The sequence below is a fragment of the Plutella xylostella genome, chromosome 13, assembly GCF_932276165.1.
Source record: "Plutella xylostella chromosome 13, ilPluXylo3.1, whole genome shotgun sequence".
Classification (NCBI taxonomy): Eukaryota; Metazoa; Arthropoda; class Insecta; order Lepidoptera; family Plutellidae; genus Plutella; species Plutella xylostella.
Window position 1 is genome coordinate 7,556,780 of NC_063993.1, and position 19,021 is coordinate 7,575,800.

Here is a 19,021-nt window from a genome sequence, read left to right on the forward strand (position 1 = left end):
TGCCAATCCCGGGATTTTCGGGATTGACAAAAAAGGGTAAATTAAATGGATAAGAACCCAGACCCAGGTAAAATATTTCTTTTATTTAACCATGTGTGTGTACCATTCTTCGTTAATTTAACCGTCAACAGTTGTATTGTACTAGATATATAAACGAACTAGATATATAGGTATAAAGAGGTTGGAATTGCAAATATTACCAAACATAGAAGTTCCTATCTTTATTTTAAGATAATTATGATACATTTTGTGTAAAATGATTAATAAAATGTATAATTTTAAGTAATTGTTTTTCTTTTTTTAAGAAGTATATTTCTTGTTCAACTAATTATGGTCTGACAAAGTTAAATTATAAAAACTATGTCTTCAATAAACCTAAAAACTTTGATTCGTTAGACATGATTTTGTTTGTTACCCTAATCCCGAGGCTATCCCGGGATCCCGGGATTGTCTTCATCCAGTCTCGAAATCCCGGGATCCCAAATAAAGACCGGGATTGTATTCCCTACCTGCAGTGGACTGTCTACGGGTGTGAGTGTGACGAAAAGAACAGCTAGTGAATGAAACCGCAACGTTTAAAACCAAAATAGGGACAATTTATGGACAGCAAGTGAATTTGTTTTGTTATATCGTGTTTTCTAGAGAGCCGCGATTTTCCAACTAATCTATCACTAATCATAGAACTATGTATTATTAGATTAATTAGATATGCTCACTTTTTATTATGATGTCCGACTGTGTGTAGTGTATAATTATAAGTCTATAATTATACTTAAGTATTTTTTTCCCGTTGCCGCTTAGTTTTCTTTTTAATTTGCAACCTACTTGCAGCGTTTTCCAGCCAATCCCATCGAGTCAACCCGCAAAACGTCAGCCAATGAACACCGAGATCATAAGAAGCCCAAAACAACTATTGGTCACTGCACAGGACTAGTAACACATTTATACTCTTGTGCGTGTTCTAATAGTTATTGTGGGTGCTTCAAAATCGTCGATGGAAAAGAAAAATTGAGAAGAAAAATACAAGGCAAGTGCATTCGAAGCTATAGAAAATCGGAAGCAATTTATTTAATGCTAGAAGTATTTTAATATTATACAGGATGTTGCAAAAACTCCTAGGTCACCCCCTTTCGGCTGAGTATACCCTTTTTGCAACATCGTGTTATTGCTAATTAACCATGCTCATTAGATATTAACGTTTAATAATTTAGTACCACACTACTCGATCACGTCACATATTAAACGTTGCTATATGATGGACGGATGTATTTATTTGATGGCTTGACGCACTGTGTATGTACTTGTATATTTTATGTACTGATTATATTTATCTGTAGTACCTACAGGGTGGAACTTTATCAGTGTAATTCTCGTCGCCAGGTCTTTTAACTAAGGAACCGTAATTTTTTATTTGGCTTGATAAATTAAAGTTTTTAGCTGAAGATATCGAGTACATTGACCTACCGACGGGAAGTACACTGATGAAATTCTACCATGTGCAAATCCTACCTATGTAATAATGGTTTGCGATCTGTTTTGGTATTGCTAGAAAAAAACAACGTATGATGCTGTATATTTGTCCAATTATTTATTCATGTTTATCAATTTGTGTCGATCATTTTCAGTCTTAAGTACGCTAAAACACGGATAAGCCGAAAGTACAACAATAATCATAATAAGTATATATTAAGATACATTTCCTCTTCATACAGGGTGTTGCAAGATTCGGAGTAACCCCCTAGGTCACAACTCCCACCCTTTCGGCTTTCTATACCACTGTTGCAACATCCTGTATAATATCATACTAAGCGACATACATAACATTAATCATTTATCTTTGCTCGAACATTTGGAGTCAAGAAATGTGTAAAAACATAGCCAATAGATAGCCATAGTACAATATTATTGTCGGAATGGGTGGTATTTTTTCTGCACACTGAATGTTAAGTATTCAATTAAGTATAACAAAAATAATGAGATTTATAAGTGGATTTAATTGGACTCAAACCATTTTTAATAGTTTTTAATTCAAAATTTCTTATGGGTTTCATATAAATATGGTGCACCGGTTAACTATTTTAACAACAAAAAAACGCACAACTTGTGCGCAAAATAACAACCGTAAAGGAACATTCGCTTTTCTTAAATTAATTCGTTCATCACCATCATTTTTAGGCGGATCTAACTAATATTTACAGATCAATGGTATACAAAAAAAAACTATTCTCAAGTTCATTAGGATACGAAACTGCCGAAAAGCTATGACTCAGTGGGTCATTCTGGGCAGTAGCACGGGGCGCATTTAAGACGTGACATAAGTTTTGCATCGCGCTCACTGACATCGCGCAGCGTCAAGAGCGAGCGCGACGGAGAACTTTTGTCACGTCTTAAATGCGCCTCGTACTAGCCCTTCTGAACAAGTATTGTTCTACGATTTTTGGAGACTCACGTGAATCTTTACTCCCCAGTCCCCATAGTTACAAAAGTCGTAAAATATAAATTGTCAGAGTGAACCCTTGAGTCATCCCCATTTCGAATTAATGTACCCTTTTTTTAACAGCCTGTAGGTATACAAATTATTACAAATAGTATGGTGTTTCATAGGCTTCAGGAGGACCTCGTCTATTTTACTAACTGTAATCAGCCGTTTATTAATCTTCAAACGAATGGGAATTAATAGCAATTAATGTGTAGTTGTATTTTAACTAAACTTTCAAATTAGCACACAATTATAACTTTTACGACTTACATAAAAAATATAAATAAAGCTCTATCCAAAAAAAAACAGTAGGTATTTAAATTAGCCATCAAACTCGACATAATCAAATATGATCACAAACTGAATAATAATTATTAACAATAGCTGTAAAAAAACAACATTAGGAAAATAGAATTTAGGTATGATTGAGCTTTGTTAAATATGTATTTTGTAAACACACAAATTATTGTACTATCACAATCGACAAGTCAAATTGTATTTATAAATATGGGTTTATATTACGAGATTATTCAAAGTACTCGTAATTATACCATTGTGCACTGTGTTTTACTCCCTGTTTTAATATATTTATTACATCAATTTTAAATCATGTAAAACATCTCAATCTTTGCAAGACAAGAGGTAGTTTTCATTGACACCCAATATTACAGCATAATTGCATATACAATAAACTGTTTATAAGATAAAAACTGTGTTTTACTATTATCCCCGAATACTAGGAAACTTATAGACAGGTTAATTTTGTATGAGGTGCGATTTCGATAATTTAGCCGTTTTGCATCGTTTTTCTCATATACATATTTCAAGGTATAGGAACATGTTATAATCCACTGGGAACAATGGGAATAAATGGAAACATTTGGGAATAAATACATTCACGTTTTCGAATAAAAACGAACAACAATACGATAGTTTCCATGGACGCACCTTTGCAGTAAGAAAAGCGGTGGTGTTATCTTATTTTTCTGCTATCGCTATCACTTTAACCGTTTGTATGTCAGAAGCGCGGATTCACGCGAGACGCAATTTCTATATTATAACTGCATTCAAGCTGTTAAATCAAGGGCCCCATCGCGAAGTCAAAACGAAGTAAGTACCTACCTAATGAGTGTCAAATTCAATACAATTTGAATGCACAAAATACAATTTAGCACATCTAGATATGTGAACCCACCACCCGCAGTGGACCAGCGTGGTGGGAAATGGTCCAAGCTTAGGAAGGCAATTTAGACCTTGGGGATATGCACAAAGGTTCCACTCGAGAGAGCCAGGTGCACGTACTTACACCCCCACAGAGAATAGAATAGAAGTTTGTACGGGAGCTGGGCAGGAGCTGTCCAATTAAATCCGCAATCAATTAAATAAAGCGATAGCGACAGCAGAAAAATAAGATTATAATACCAGCCTGTTTCCATGTATAGCAAGCATCGCTATAAATAGTTATATCGACCGAAATAGATCAATACTGAAGAGACCTGCAACTTTTTACTCTATGAGGGGTTCGAATGTGTACAAACACAGACCATAAATTTATAAGTAATCTGAAAGACAACGCATTAGCAATTTCAGTATGAAAATCACTGAATGATGGTGCCAGGTATGAAATCTTCTTTACATTGGCTCGTTCCGTTAAAAGTCAAAATCTTCGTTCTAATGAGTATCAGGGGTCACTCTATATGACGAAAAACGAAGTTGCGAAGCTCTGATGCCCGAGCCACGACTCTATATCGTTATATTAAACATTCCGATTGCACGACAGCTCTCGTTCGTTGGTTTTTCGTAATTATAGAGTTAGGGTGCTTTTCCACCAGAGATGTGCTATGCAGCTATGCTGCGAAGATGTGATATCTACGCTACGAAAATATGTGACCGTTTCCACCAATACTACGCTAGGTAGCTGTGCGAGGAAGATGCGCTACGAAGATCTGTACGATATGTACGATACTGTAGGTCTGCTCTGCACATACATAGCTACACCACTCGCGATGGTCCATAGCACATATCCATAGCACGCATCCATAGCACACATCCATAGCACGCATCATTCCATACAAAAAACATATCTTAGTTGAATCCGTTTCCACCAGTGCTAAGCTATGTGCACCAATAAATATGATTGGTGGATATCAAACGCATCCATAGCATCGTAGCATAGCACATCTCTGGTGGAAAAGCACCCTAACCCTCCAGTACTCATTCCACTTCCACTTATGCAATGGGTAGGTATCATTTTCAAATTGTTTCTATATCTGCGCGAGGTATACAGATACTACTGAATTTTAAGCGCATGTCACACCAGATAACGTAACGCAGAAACGAAAGTTGTAAAGACATGAAACGATGTTCACTCAAACGGGTTGTCATATAGCATAAACTTAGGTTTTCGTTTTCATGCATACAAAGTGGCGCCTCTACAGGAACCTATCATGAAACTTTTGACAGATATTTGTTTAAAGACAGATATTTGTACTCGGGTCTTGGGTGTTGATATTTATATTTAATATGTATCTATCTATCTATGTATTTGTGTAGATATATCAGCTGTCTGATACCCATAACACAGGCTCTGCCTAGCTTGGGGTCGGATGGCCGTGTGTGAGATGTCCCCACATATTATTATTAATATAATATTGATGGGTAATGTGCGGTGGTAGTACGGTAAGGGTACACCTTGTATGCTTATTAATGCCTAATGTTAGCGAACGCATATCGGTGCCAAAGCGCTGTCTATAGGATGTGGTATGTGATTTCTGTGACAGTAAAGTAAAAATCTTTCATACAGTGTAGTCAGCCATCAGTGTATTTTACAAACTCCCACATTACGCACTACACGGTGTAAATTCGAGACTTTTATACAGATAAAATGACTTATTCGAATAAAATACATACGTATAATAATTATTATGCCCTGTACTTGCAGTGTAGGTAACATCTAGGTCTGTTTGGGTCGGACTATGGCGTTTTCTCCGAAGATCATAAGGCACATAGTCGCGTGCAGGCAAGCCTTGGCCGGCAGGAATTTGTCGTCGAAGCTCAGTGAGTACCGGTACATGGAGATTGCTTGCTCGTATTCCAACTGGGTAAAGGACAAAATTGGCTAATTAGTAAATACAAAAGGTACAAACTTCTTCCCTACGGTGATCGTATAGGTAGGTACATTGGTACAATTATATATTGGTTCTTTTCTAAGATTTACGGGTGAATATATTGATCGGACGACCGTGAAGGCGCAACACACAAGCTTTTATGCATTTTACACGCAAATGAATCGACTCACGCCTTTTCAATATCTTGCGCCCAAATCAAAAAGTATAAAATTAATTTAATTTTAACTGAAATATGAAATAAGAACATTATACAATTAGATGACGTAACAATATAAAAAATAACATCTATAGTTTTATAAAAAGTGAGTAACTTACCAAATATGTGTGTGATACAGCTACTAAAAATGCTTCTAGTTTACTTTTCGGTGAGAGGTAGAACAATAAATATGCAATATCTTTGGCGTCTTCTAGCTTCGTTTGCCTGAAAATAAAATAAAATGGGTAAAGTACCTGTACGTAGCATGCAATCTTATACATTATCTATACTGAGTTGGTTTCTTAATGATTTAAAAGATTATATTAGCCCGTAATCAACCACTGCTGTACGTAGGCCTATTTCTTTTCTATTGCTCTCTTAAGGAACTTTTGTGTATATCTCGCCTCTCCCAATGAGACAAACACTTGGGCTTCTATCATTCAAGCAACGAAACTCTATCATTCAAGCAACATATACAGGGTGTTGCAAAATTGGTATACTAAGCCGAAACCTACATGTGCATCGTGCAACACCCTGTAGAAGCTCTAAGCAGCAGAGTTCGTAAATTAATATTTGTATTTAAAAAGCTTCGTTTTATATCAGATTCCAAAATTATCAGACAAGTCTACTTTGCGCTGTGCCGATCAGTATTAACATAATGTATCACTTCGTGGGGTGGCTCGGCTAAAACCTTATTATTGAGGATCGAAAGAGCTCAAAGAGCAGTTCTTAAAGTCTCAACATATCGCACTTTCCGTTATCCGACGAAACTACTATATGAATCATGCAAAGTACTAACAGTCCGCCAGTTATTTATTTCAAGTACAGTATTAAAACAGCACACGGCACTTCCCTACAGCCCAGAATTAACAAACAAAAGGAGAGTAGATAAAGTTTGCACAATAAAAACAACCAAACATGCGTTAACATCTAGGTTTTACTTGTTCTTGGGACCAATCCTTTACAATAGGTTAAATGCTAAATTGGTCCTTTACCCGTTAACTTACACCAAGTGTAAGAACGTTCTCCAGAAATTTCTACAAGAGATGTCTTACGAAGATACAGATAACTTATTAACTATTGTTAAGTGAGAATTGTTACCGTTTAATTTAACTTATTATTATTACTGTATAACTAAACAATACTTTTAACTTATATAATTACCCACACCTAACATAAATTGCCTTGTTTATAATAAATCTAACATAAAAACATTTAGAAAGTAAGATTACTTAATATTTTCTGTTCTAAGATTTAATTTAGATTCTAAAATTGTTTAATTTAGAGCTTTTCCGTCTGAAATAGGAAAAACTCTGTTATTTCCTAGTTCAGATCAGCATTTTAAACTACCTTTAGCATTAAGAGTTGACCTATTATTGTAAATCACATTTAGCAACAAGTATTTTCTGAATAAATATTCTATTCTATTCTATTCTCTGTGGGGGTGTAAGTACCCGCACCTGGCTCTCTCGAGTGGAACCTTTGTGCATGTCCCCAAGGTCTAAACTGCCTTCCTAAGCTTGGACCATTTCCCACCACGCTGGTCCACTGCGGGTTGGTGGGTTCACATATCTAGATGTGCTAGATCTAGATGTACAGGTTTTCTCACGATGTTTTCCTTCACCGTAAGAGCGATTCTTCGCCATATATGGTCTGCAGCCAGAACCCCTCATATATGGGCAGCAAGCAGCCTGTAGCTAGGCGTAGTGACTCACATCTGCAGCAGCGCGACGGCGGACAGCAGCGGCTGGCGCGAGTGCCGCTCGTCGGCCAGCGCGGCGGCGGCGAGGAGGCAGCGCGCGGCGCACGCGCCGTGCCCCGCCGCGCCGCACCACCAGCCCGCGGTTAGGGCGGCTAGCCAGTCGCGCGGCCGCTAAGGGAAATATAATGTAACTTTATTACATGTTATATAAGTAGTATTATTTAATCTTTAATTTTTACCACCTAAGACATCAAACAGGAAGAGCACTGAGGCAGATATTTGTTTAAAGACAGATATTTGTACTCAGGTCTTGGGTGTTAATATTTATACAGGGTGTTAACTTAATTGCGTTGGAGCGGGAAATGGTAGATACAGCTGATGATACTGAACACGATAAGACATTAAAAAACGTATTTTATTTGCTTTAAGCTGACCAACATAAAACAGTTTTATTTAGTACATTTTAAAATTTCATAGTCACCCTATTCAGGTTTAGGTACGTTTGACAGAATGACCATGAACTTGAAAGCCAAGATCAAGGCCAAACAATTCAAAGCCAAGGTCAATAAAAAAGTATGCGTGCATCTGCACCACACTCGTGGAGCCACATCGTCAAGGTACCTACCGAGATTTTGGGTACTCAAAGTACCCAATCCATTGTAGACATTTCATTTTACTCCATAAGTATCACTTTATTGATACACAATTATCTTTTATGAATACAGAACATTTTCATTTTATGCTTCATAACATAGGTCACACGTATTCACAGCACAGCACAACATAAAACGAAATGAGGAACAAGGCTTGGTACCTAATCAAAAGATAGAATTGTAGGTACCTTTTCCCTTTTAGGTAATAATTGTACAAAATGATTGTAAACAAGTAAACAACAATGACTGACTGACAGACTAGATCCACAGAGAAGGTAATGACTATCATAAATACTCGATGGTTATGATACGCGAGATTGTTATTATTCTACTGGTATTTAAAGTGAGGCCATACTTATTATGAGGATTTCCGTACCATTCGTCATCAAAGACGTCTCAATCGCAAGTACACAAAACAAATCGAGATGAGCGAGTGTAAGTAAACCAATTCGTCATTGAAGTAGACCCTGTTATCATCCTGTTATGCATTGTGGTCTTTTAACTTTAGCTGCGTACAGACCGGCCAAACGAACGCCAACGAACGGGTTTTGTTGACCTTCGTTGCTCAATCTGCCCCTGTATTATGTATGATAAATGTCCATCGGTGGACGTTCGTTGGGCCGGTCTGTACGCATCTTTAGGTAATAAAAGAAAAATAAAATGTGGTAAGTATCAAGGGTGAATACTAAACGCTTACCTTATTCTGAGTAAAAAGGTTTAATTATTGTTCTGAGCTCCTAGAAAGTCATAAATTATATTCTGTACGATCTATCAAACTTTATGACAATCAGCTGTTTAATTGTTGATTAGTATGTCATTAATCACCATGAATAATTTCAATTTTATTTAATAATTGTTATTACCTACTGTGTAATTAATTACAATCATAGTTACATCAAATAGATTATGAAAAGTGAAGTTGATAACAAATTTACAGTGTGTGTTCTTTTGCAATCGAATGTCTCATTGGTTATGTGTTTGTGTAGGGTGACCATGTTTTTGATTAAGGTAAAACTTTCCACTTTACTTTAGACTTTAAACATAAATATTCGAGATTCTGATGTTTTTTTTCTTAGAAACGTGCTTGGTTAGACTAATACTAACCCCCATTTCCCGCTCAAACGCATTCTAGTTAACACCCTGTATTTAATATGTATCTATCTATGTATTTGTGTAGATATACCAGCTGTACCATAACACAGGCTCTGCCTATCTTGGGGTAGGATGGCCGTGTGTGAGATGTCCCCACATATTTACTGACTTCAGACATACAGATAATTCTAATTCGGAAGTCAGAACTCAAACTAATCTGTATTATAAAAATTGGTGAAATAAAAAAAGAAAATTACATGAAGATACAGTTGATAGAAAATTTGAGTGTAAGTTTGGCATATGTTAACACGGCCCTGTAGGGGATAAAGCTTATTTAATGCAATACCTATTTTATTTTGTAATAAATATTAAGGTTCCTTGGTTGTTTCGACACCAACTTATTTCACAAGTATTTTTATGTTTACTAGGTGGTTCTAACCTTGTATGTAACTATTTTTAAGTTTGACACAGAAATAAACAATATTTTCATATTTGAATTTGAATATTTTTCACTCTCTACTATCAATCAGGGACCGCCGTACAAAAAAAAATACAATATGCGGCCTTATACAAAAACAATGCAACCCCACTCACCGTATCAACGTATTTAGCGATCTTCGCTCCCAAGGTGACATAGTCAAAGTAGTTAAACGTGTCCGCTAGCTGATGCATCAGCCCCAGCACGGGCTCCCATCCGGCCGGGTCCAAGCGACTCAGCCGCTCGAGGAAGAAGTCTTGAGATGGTTCGGAGTAAAGACGACATTCTGGAATCTTCTTCGAGGAGGGGGGCAGCGCTGTGATCTCTATTGGTAGGCTGTGGAGGTTTGATAACGTTGTAGATATTATATTGTATTAGATACATGTATGGCTTGTGTACTACTCCCTAGCAAGGTAGGCAATGGTAGGTAGACAAGCAATGCCAGTTGCCACACTTGCCTTTTTGATTGCTTGGTCTGCTGATCTATGGGGCACATTCAATAAGAAGCAAGCAAATATAATATAATGCGCCGCTCTGGTCCAATGTGAGTCCTTTCATAAGGTCAAAGTGCTCACTTGGACAGCTTTGATAATGAAGTCTAAACGGACAATCAAAATTTTATTTACCCTCAAATCTATCACCAAAATCTCAGGGAAAACTAAATATGTATGTCCATAGTAAAATCAATTGTCAATCTGAAACCGCCTATCAATTCATTGAAACATTAACGGTTCGTCAGTTTGACAAGGTACAGAAGTGTATAGCTACTTATGCAGCTGACTGTACATAGCACAATATAACCCTACCGTATATTAGCGTCGATGAGTAGCTGCCGGTAGCTGATGATGTGCAGCCAGTAGCCCAACTACAAGTGTATAGCTACTTGACGGTCGAATGGCGTAGTGGTTAGTGACCCTGACTGCTATGCCGAAGGTCCCGGGTTCGTTTCCCGGCTGGGGCAGATATTTGTACTCGGGTCTTGGGTGTTAATATTTATATTTGATATGTATCTATCTATGTATTTGTGTAGATATATCAGCTGTCCGATACCCATAACACAGGGTCTGCCTAGTATGGCGTCGGATGGCCGTGTGTGAGATGTCTCCATATATTATAGTATTATTATAAAATAATATTAATATAATCCCTACCGTATATTAGCGTCGATGAGTAGCTGCCGGTAACTGATGATGTGCAGCCAGTAGCCCAACTGCAGGTGCTGGTACGGACAGTCCTCCTCGCGCAGGTCTAGTTCTTCGGCTGTAAATGCTAAGAGAAAAAAAACCATTATGAGTATGTTAAATTGGAATGTGTGATTGTTTTCTCTTCTTTCGATGTCAAATTCCGATAAACAGAAAAATGGACGTAAAGCGAAGCTCGCAGGCAAAAGGAAAGAGAAAACTTTAATATTATTTCTGTAACAAAAGTCACCGCTTATTTCAGGGAGGTCAGGAATAGTCAGGTTACGCTGTGAGTAGTTTCATCTACGATTGTATAGATTGGAGATAAAAGTATTATGATATTTAGCACCCTTCTAAGATACTTAAGTAATAAAAAAAAACAGGTGAGACACTTTTCTTGTAAGGGTGTAAAATTTCAAGCAAAAACAAAAAAAGAACAGCACAGGGTCTGTTTACAAATCAAATCTGAATAAGAGTTACTTGCGACTGTATATACCTACATACAAATGTAATCTACGAATCACCAAAAAAATAATATAAACACAGACACTTACAGCTGCAAGGCCTATCCCGGCACGGCGAGATCGCCTGCTCGATGCTGCGTCTCATTCTGTCATAGTTGGCCTGGTGCGCCTCTCGCTCTAGCTTCTTAGCTGGCATGAGCTCCATGAAGGATTCTACAAGGCCCTCGTCTATCGGCGCTCCGGATAATTGGATGCCGTTGCCTTTGAGCTCTAGCATCCGGACTAGGGTGCTGGTTTCTGTGAAAATTTAAACAGGCTAAAGTTTTATACATTTTATATTATATCAACCTTAACTCCATAGCATAAAGTTCAAAATATTGACATGGCATGGGACATCTGTTATGTTAGCGGTGCGTCGATTGGGCGATAACGCGCCTTCGATCTAATACCTACAACAACATATTTATAAATCTGAACGACGAGCCATACGATGCGTTGTGTCGACGTCCGTCATTTTAACGCAACGTGTGGCATCGCTCTAACTTGTTGATTAATACACGATACAGGATAATAAGACAGCTCTCACTCGTTCGTTTTTGTCAAGCTCCACTTCCTAGGGTGGATATCGAGAAGTACATAGCTGTAATATAATTTATAGTAGAATAAAATATCTTTTACCTGGTTTCTCCTTATTGCTGAAGCACTGTATGTTGGTCATGTGGCAGTTGCTGCCGTCCCTCTCGCACACCATGCTCACGCCCGGCTCCACTTGCGTGCAGATGTCGCCTTCGCCCAGTTCTGTTCAAGAAGTATTAATATCTTTAGTGCCTAGAGTCGAAAACACAAGAGATGTAAAACATGAGGAAGGGTCTTGACAGACAGACAGATGGACAACAAAGTGATCCTGTAAGAGTTTCGGTTTCCAAGATAGATTCGAAGATATAATTTTTTTTTACTTGCTGTTCCCTTTGCCTTAAAATTTTTGCCCATGAAGGAATCCCATCCCATCCCTCAGCATTTTTCCAAAGACCCCATATATTGGCATTATGAAAGATTGATCTATGGAGATGCTGGAGGTGTTGGAGCATCCCCATGCAAAGGGAGGATCCTCCGACCAGGCCGGGTGGTGTGGCCTGGCGGGCAGCTGCCCAACGGTTAGCGTTGGGGATTTCTATATATTGCAGAGTAGGTGAGAAACTTCGAATGCGCGATGTAGGATTTTCATAGTAATATGCGTAGTTCCCATACATCTTCTCTGTATTGCGTTCCGAGCGCCATCTGTTGATCTTCGTCTGAACTAGTGGCTAGGAGTCCGCCACAGATCTTTTTTCAGAACTTACTACACAATCACTTTTCCTGAATCCTGAAATTCTTCTTTGACACTTTTTAATGTAGTTAGTTTTTATATGGCCCACTGCTGCAGCAGTGGGCCATATAAAAACATAGGTCATAAAAACAGTTTCTTACCTAGATCCTCTGGAACAGCCGGCCGGTGTTTCTTACCTAGATCCTTCTGGAACAGTCGGCCGGTGTTTCTCACCTAGATCCTTCTGGAACAGTCGGCCGGTGTTTCTTACCTAGATCCTTCTGGAACAGTCGGCCGGTGTTTCTTACCTAGATCCTTCTAGAACAGTCGGCCGGAGTTTCTTACTCAGATCCTTCTGGAACAGTCGGCCAGTGTTTCTTACCTAGGGGCCGTCCATTAATCACGTGAGGCTCAAAGGGGGGGGGGGAGGGTGTACTGAAAACCTCATGAAACATCACGAGGGGGGAGGGGGGGTTCTCGTTAGACATCACGTGTATTAATTTTTTGTCAAAAATTAGGTATTTCTGAACCGATATTTTGGACGGCGCAAAAATTTTAACGATTTGTAGTATATGACCTATTTTTTTTCTAGTCAAAAATTGCCTGGGTTGGTCCCAAACCTCACCAAATATCACCAGGGGGGAGGGGGGGGTCAAAAAATGAGAAAAACAACCTCACGTGATTAATGGACGGCCCCCTAGATCCTTCTGGAACAGTCGGGCGGTGTTTCTTACCTAGATCCTTTTGGAACAGTCGGTCGGTCTTTCTTACCTAGATCCTTCTGGAACAGTTGCGATGTTTCTCACCTAGATCCTTCTGGAACAGTCGGCTTTAGTTTCTTACCTAGATCCTTCTGGAACAGTCGGCAGGCCCACTGCTGCAGCAGGGTGCGCGCGCGCCCGCCCATGAAGCGAGGCTGCACGCGAACGACTTGCTTCATGTGGAACAGCTGCGTGTTGCGGTGTTTCTTCACCATGTTCAGTTGGGCTATCATGAAGTTTATTGACGGCTGGAATGCGGCGTTAAATGGTTATCAGCGATAATTTTTAAGGGAGAGTAAAATTAAGCAGATTTTATTTATTGCAGAGGAACAAATATCTTTATGAATAATCTAAGTATAAAGAAATGGTGACCCCGACGAGATCAAGGCTTGAAATTAAATTTTGTTTGAAAATATATTTATATTACAACTTAATAAATCGAACAATGGAATTTTATGAGAGTTTTAATTCTAATATAACCGGTTATGGGAGTATTTAAGTGAATCTGCTGCGTTGAGCGGATATCCATTAAATAGCTGCTTTCAATTAAAATAAAGCGATGTTATAAACAAGTTCACATATCAAACACTAACCTCATACATGCTCAACTTATACGCTTCTTCTGCGGCCATCATAGCCTCTTCGAAGTACCCCATCTCCAAGTAAACCGACGCGAGTGACGTCAGAGCTATGTCTTTATGTCGGGTAGGCGCAGATTTCGCCGCTGGCAGTAAGCAGTTTACTGCGTTTATGTTGTTCCCTCGAACACGCCAGTAAATTGACGATACGGTGTAAAGCAGCCATTTTGGTGCTACGGCCTGGGTAGTTAAATTGTTGTTAGAAAATTGCATGAAGAATATAATGGCCTTTGCAGGGTTAAAAACTATGTAAGTAACATTGGTAGCCAGGAAGCTGACAACCTCAATTAACACATAGGCTTCTTTTATCAATGAAACCTCACGGTAAAACGTTTTTAAAGCAAAGGTAAGATATCTAGCAAAGACCAGTTCGAAATAAATATTATAAAGGGTTTGTACCAATTGCATAGCAGAATAGATACGCTGGCCAATCTCTTCATTCTGCTTTGACTTGGCGATCTCAATGTCGCCGTCCCCGACATACTCAAACAACTTCAGCCGCAGATATTCTGTGGACGCCACTTCTACTGCTACTTGAGCTCTGAAAGAATATTAAGTACCTATTTTACCACGAATTTAAAATTAAATGTAAGATAAAATCACAGTCACAGTAACACTGTGCTTTGTAATGGGTACTTACAATACTTTATTAGTTTATTTTATTGGTTTCAATGAATGAAATGATGAACAAGAAAATATACCATGTCAGAGTCAGGAAAACTTTTTTTGGTGTTTCAACTTATCGTTGAGTTGAAATCTATATCCAGAATAATAAACGACAAACAATCGAAGATAATGTTTCAAAGATTAGTTAAATGATGCTACATAAATTATGCTGTCGCGATTAAATCTTTGTATAATTGATTTCTCAGATAACATTTATCAGGCTATTGAAAAGTCAGAGCTTTTACTTATACGTTACACTCATACAAAATATGAAAGCCGCCACTTACTTCTGGCTCTTCTTGCCGAACGTGGCGCTCTCCTGGCACACGGGCGGGTGCCACGGCAGCTCGTGCTCGCGGGACACCGGCACGCCTATCATCTCCGTCAGTAAGGATTTTATCCTGCAAAAACGTTAGTTAATTATAGTGAGTAAGCACAATTTTTTCAATAACCAGACAAAAGCTATGTAAAAGTTATCTGGAGAATAATTCGGATGCTGTCGTGCCTGAAAGTTTGTATTAGACAATGGCAGCAACAATTTTATTCGTGTGATAACACTTATCAGCCCTTAGGGTAGTTAGAAGTGAGTTTTTTTTGTTTTGGAACGGTTGTAAAACATGAGAAAAATAAGCCAATTACTTGTGTGCAGGGTGAAATTTTATCAGAGATTTTTCCATGCGCATGACAATGTACCATTCATACTAATCATCTTTATTGCGTATATATTCTTATATCATGTACCTACATTCTACTCATGAACTCTTACCTTAGGCCCTTATTCTCAAAGGGTAAAAATACTGGGTAAATTAGTTCTAAATTCTTTGGTTGTTCAATACTTCTACAAAATGTATGTGTTGGCCAATCTGGCTCAGTGTCAAATGCTTCCTTATTTCGATGTACCTTCATGTTATTTGGATATCTGAAAAATATGTTTTCATTATAAGTACCTACTAATAAAGCGATTTTATTGAAGCCTCTCGGAAACAATGTACAGGGTATTTTATGTATGTATGTACAGTTTTTTTCTTTAAAATCGATTAGAAAAGTATCCAGAATAAAACTTACAAAACCACACCACCTTCAAATTCAAACATATCATTATCTGCTGAACTTGCAGCTTTAGACTTTTCAGAAGTTTTCTGTTTTTCATTTTTGGCTGCAATGGAAATAATATAAGTAAGACTTAAGTAATTTCACTACCCAAGATACTAAAACCATAAAAACAACCATTAACCCAACTTACCATGTGAAACATCAGAAAATTCAGGCGTCGGGCCAATTTCCTTCTTAATACTGCCATCATTAATGACTATTTCATCAGGGGTGACCAAGTCAGACACCATGTCAGCATGTTTCTCAATATGCTTGACTAGTCTTTGGAAGCTATAAGCTGATTCTACGGCCTGCACCCCTCTCTCGCCCATCCATTTACTATTGTACATGGGCCCGTCGAGGAAGTATGATATAAGGGAGTTTTTGTCTCCCTCTTTCTTTAACTCTTTTATATTCAGCCCGGTGAGCTCTGACATTTTCTCGCAGTTCTTTTCTACGTTTCTGTAGTCTAAAATGGAGTAGATATAACAATATGTAAATATTGATTTTATTTTATTTTTTACTTTGTAAAAATAAATAGCTTGCTGTCGACTTAGTTTACTGGCGATAAATACATGACAAGGTCAATACCATATTTGTGTAACGAAACTTGTGAACTTCTATCTATTGCCAAATATAAATAAATACTTATGATGGCCAGTATTATACTAGTCATTTTGATTACCAAAATCATCATGATGCTTCATAGTCCTGAGAAATGCAGCTTGTGATTTTAACCAAATGGCTTCCCTCTGACTGTACTCCAATAGTTCAATACGTAATTTATCCAGTAACCTGAAATTAAAAACAGAGCTCTTATTTATCAGCTAATAAAAAAAAATAGGCTTTAATGTCCATCAACAAACAAGTTAATATTGGAAATAATAAGGGGAATCCTGATCTAGTAATATTTAACTTACTCCTGGATAATCTTCATTTTCACCAACAAGGTGCTGTGGCACAAAACACCATGTTTATATTTCTTTGCCAAGTCGAACTTGGCATCTCTTTTGAGGCACAAGTCAAAGTGCCTCATAGAGTTGTTGAAATCACCAGCCACAGCATACGCACTGCCGAGCATGAAGTGATTGACTGCAACGTGCGGTGCGTGGTCCACTGCAGCAGATAGTACAATCAATGCATCTTCTGGTTTCTTACTACGGTGGAATATTGTGCCCATACTCAACAAGGCAATGTCTTTGTATACCCTGTAAAGTAGAAACATTTATTTTTGATGTACATCATTGCAGAATGTGTTGTCTGTGTACAAGTTTGTAATATCATATTAATGTTGTAAGGGCCCATACATTTTGTGAATTTAATTATGAAAGAAAACAGTTACCTTGGAGCATAGTGCACTGCTCTGCGACTGCACTCTACAGCTTTCGGAGCATTTCCTCTCACTCGCCAGTACAAAGACGCTATGTTATAATGAAGCCATGAAGAACTGTTTAGACGCAACATGTTGGCCGCCCAGTGGCCAAATTGATCTATGTTCATTATGGGTGATATTTGCTCAGGGAGAGATAGTTCAGCTGGTACTGTTAAATTATCACGCTGTATCATAGCCTAAAACCGAAAAGTTATTACAAATTATTTTAGCTTTGTAAGACTTGTTGACTTATTGACTATATAAGTACTTTTTTTTTTCGAATTCGGTACAAAATAGGGCTTACCTCCAAGTGTTCAAATGCAAACATGCTAAAAGTCAAAGAAGATATCTTTTTGCAGTCAGGGACATCTGTGTCTTGTCCATAATGTGGTGTAGAAAGCTTGAACTCTTCATCCGGAATATTCCTGGACTTGCCATCCTCTAGTACGGAAACATACCAGTCCATTTGATTCAGAGGTCCAGACTTCATACAGTTCTTATCATGTGCTAACTGTGCCTGAACATCTGAATCTCGCTCTAAATCCGCCCACAGCTGCCTTATGTAGTCCTTTCTTTTGAATAGGTCATGATATAGATTGATAATATTCTCCCAACGAGTGTCTTGGTTGAGAAAGGCCAGTAGATCGTATGGATTTGCCATTTCGAAAGGTGAATCCAGCTGTAATATAAATTAAGTAAGAACTTTTACAAATGCAATTACATGCTTTGTATTTCGAGGTGTATGAATTCGTTACTACTGTGGGTGTACAAGGAGTAGTATTTAGCGTAAACGGAAGCTGTTATCATACCTTGGGCTGAATGAGACCATTCTCAGTGACCATCCAATGTGTAGAGGCGCGAATACGTATTGTAAACAAACTAAATAACCACACAATTCGTATGCACTTCATCGTTGCCATGATATTATCCCTGTCTTTAGTCTGACCACATTTCTTCGTGTTAAATAATTCACAATTCTATAATTTTAGAGCATTTAATACACACAATTTTATGATTTAGGTTCGTCCGACAGAAGCGAAAATGTTTTTCTTACTGACATTGACAGATCATGATGACAGACGTTTTGGCAATGACATTGACAGATCGATAATGAGACCCTGTTGGGTAGGAATTTTATCTAATAGGCCCTGTTGGGAAGGATTTTTATTTATATTTTATGTATCTATGAATAATGATGATCGAAAAACTGATGAAAATCTTTCTAAGGTGATATTATTATTCCTTTTTTTTCTACACGGTGAAAGGTATTTTATCTTGTTCAGAATTGTTAGGGGAGCCCTTGCACACGTATATAAATATTTAGATATAAGCGTTCCATGCAGTTTAACTGTTATAAAAAAGACGTTTGAATGAGGAACGTATAAGTACAGAACCACAAGCCGAATCGGACGATAGATATTGGTAGGTAAACTAGATAAGTACTTTATGTATACTTACTGCCCTACTGTTGAATAGGTAGGTCTCTTCATAGAATCTCTCTAGGATATGAATTGGGATCCACTTTAGACTTTAAGAGTGTAAAAACTTAGGTCTCATGACAAGGTACTTAGTTAGTTAGGTATCGGTAACCGATCAGTATGATTAATTTCGTTGGTAGGTTACTTTTACTTAGGACCTACCTGCCTTACCTGCTGAGTAATGACGTAGCAACGTAGAAAATTCTTGTTTCATTATTTAGGTGCTTAATGCCTGTTAGGTAAATAGTAGGTAGGTACGTTTAACTAATACTAAATGCACGTTGTTGCCACAATTGATTAACTGCCAACTAGAGCCAACATATTTGAGAATTCAG

At 37.9% G+C, this 19,021-nt stretch overlaps 1 protein-coding gene across 1 annotated transcript; it reads right to left on the reverse strand.

Annotated features, from left to right (window-relative positions):
* Window positions 1–5,277: 5,277 nt before the first annotated feature.
* On the reverse strand, window positions 5,278–18,273 carry LOC105390019 (tetratricopeptide repeat protein 17). The gene is made up of 19 exons (XM_048625128.1): window positions 18,018–18,273; window positions 17,513–17,887; window positions 17,179–17,405; window positions 16,757–17,044; window positions 16,522–16,631; window positions 15,979–16,305; window positions 15,810–15,900; window positions 15,511–15,663; window positions 15,032–15,145; window positions 14,478–14,619; window positions 14,034–14,258; window positions 13,523–13,688; window positions 12,052–12,171; window positions 11,464–11,670; window positions 10,880–10,997; window positions 9,845–10,064; window positions 7,519–7,676; window positions 5,923–6,028; window positions 5,278–5,576 (listed from the first exon to the last, which is right to left on the reverse strand). Exons 1-19 carry the CDS (start codon window positions 18,126–18,128, stop codon window positions 5,433–5,435), a joined length of 3,402 nt encoding a protein of 1,133 aa, XP_048481085.1. The 5' UTR covers window positions 18,129–18,273; the 3' UTR covers window positions 5,278–5,432.
* Window positions 18,274–19,021: the final 748 nt, after the last annotated feature.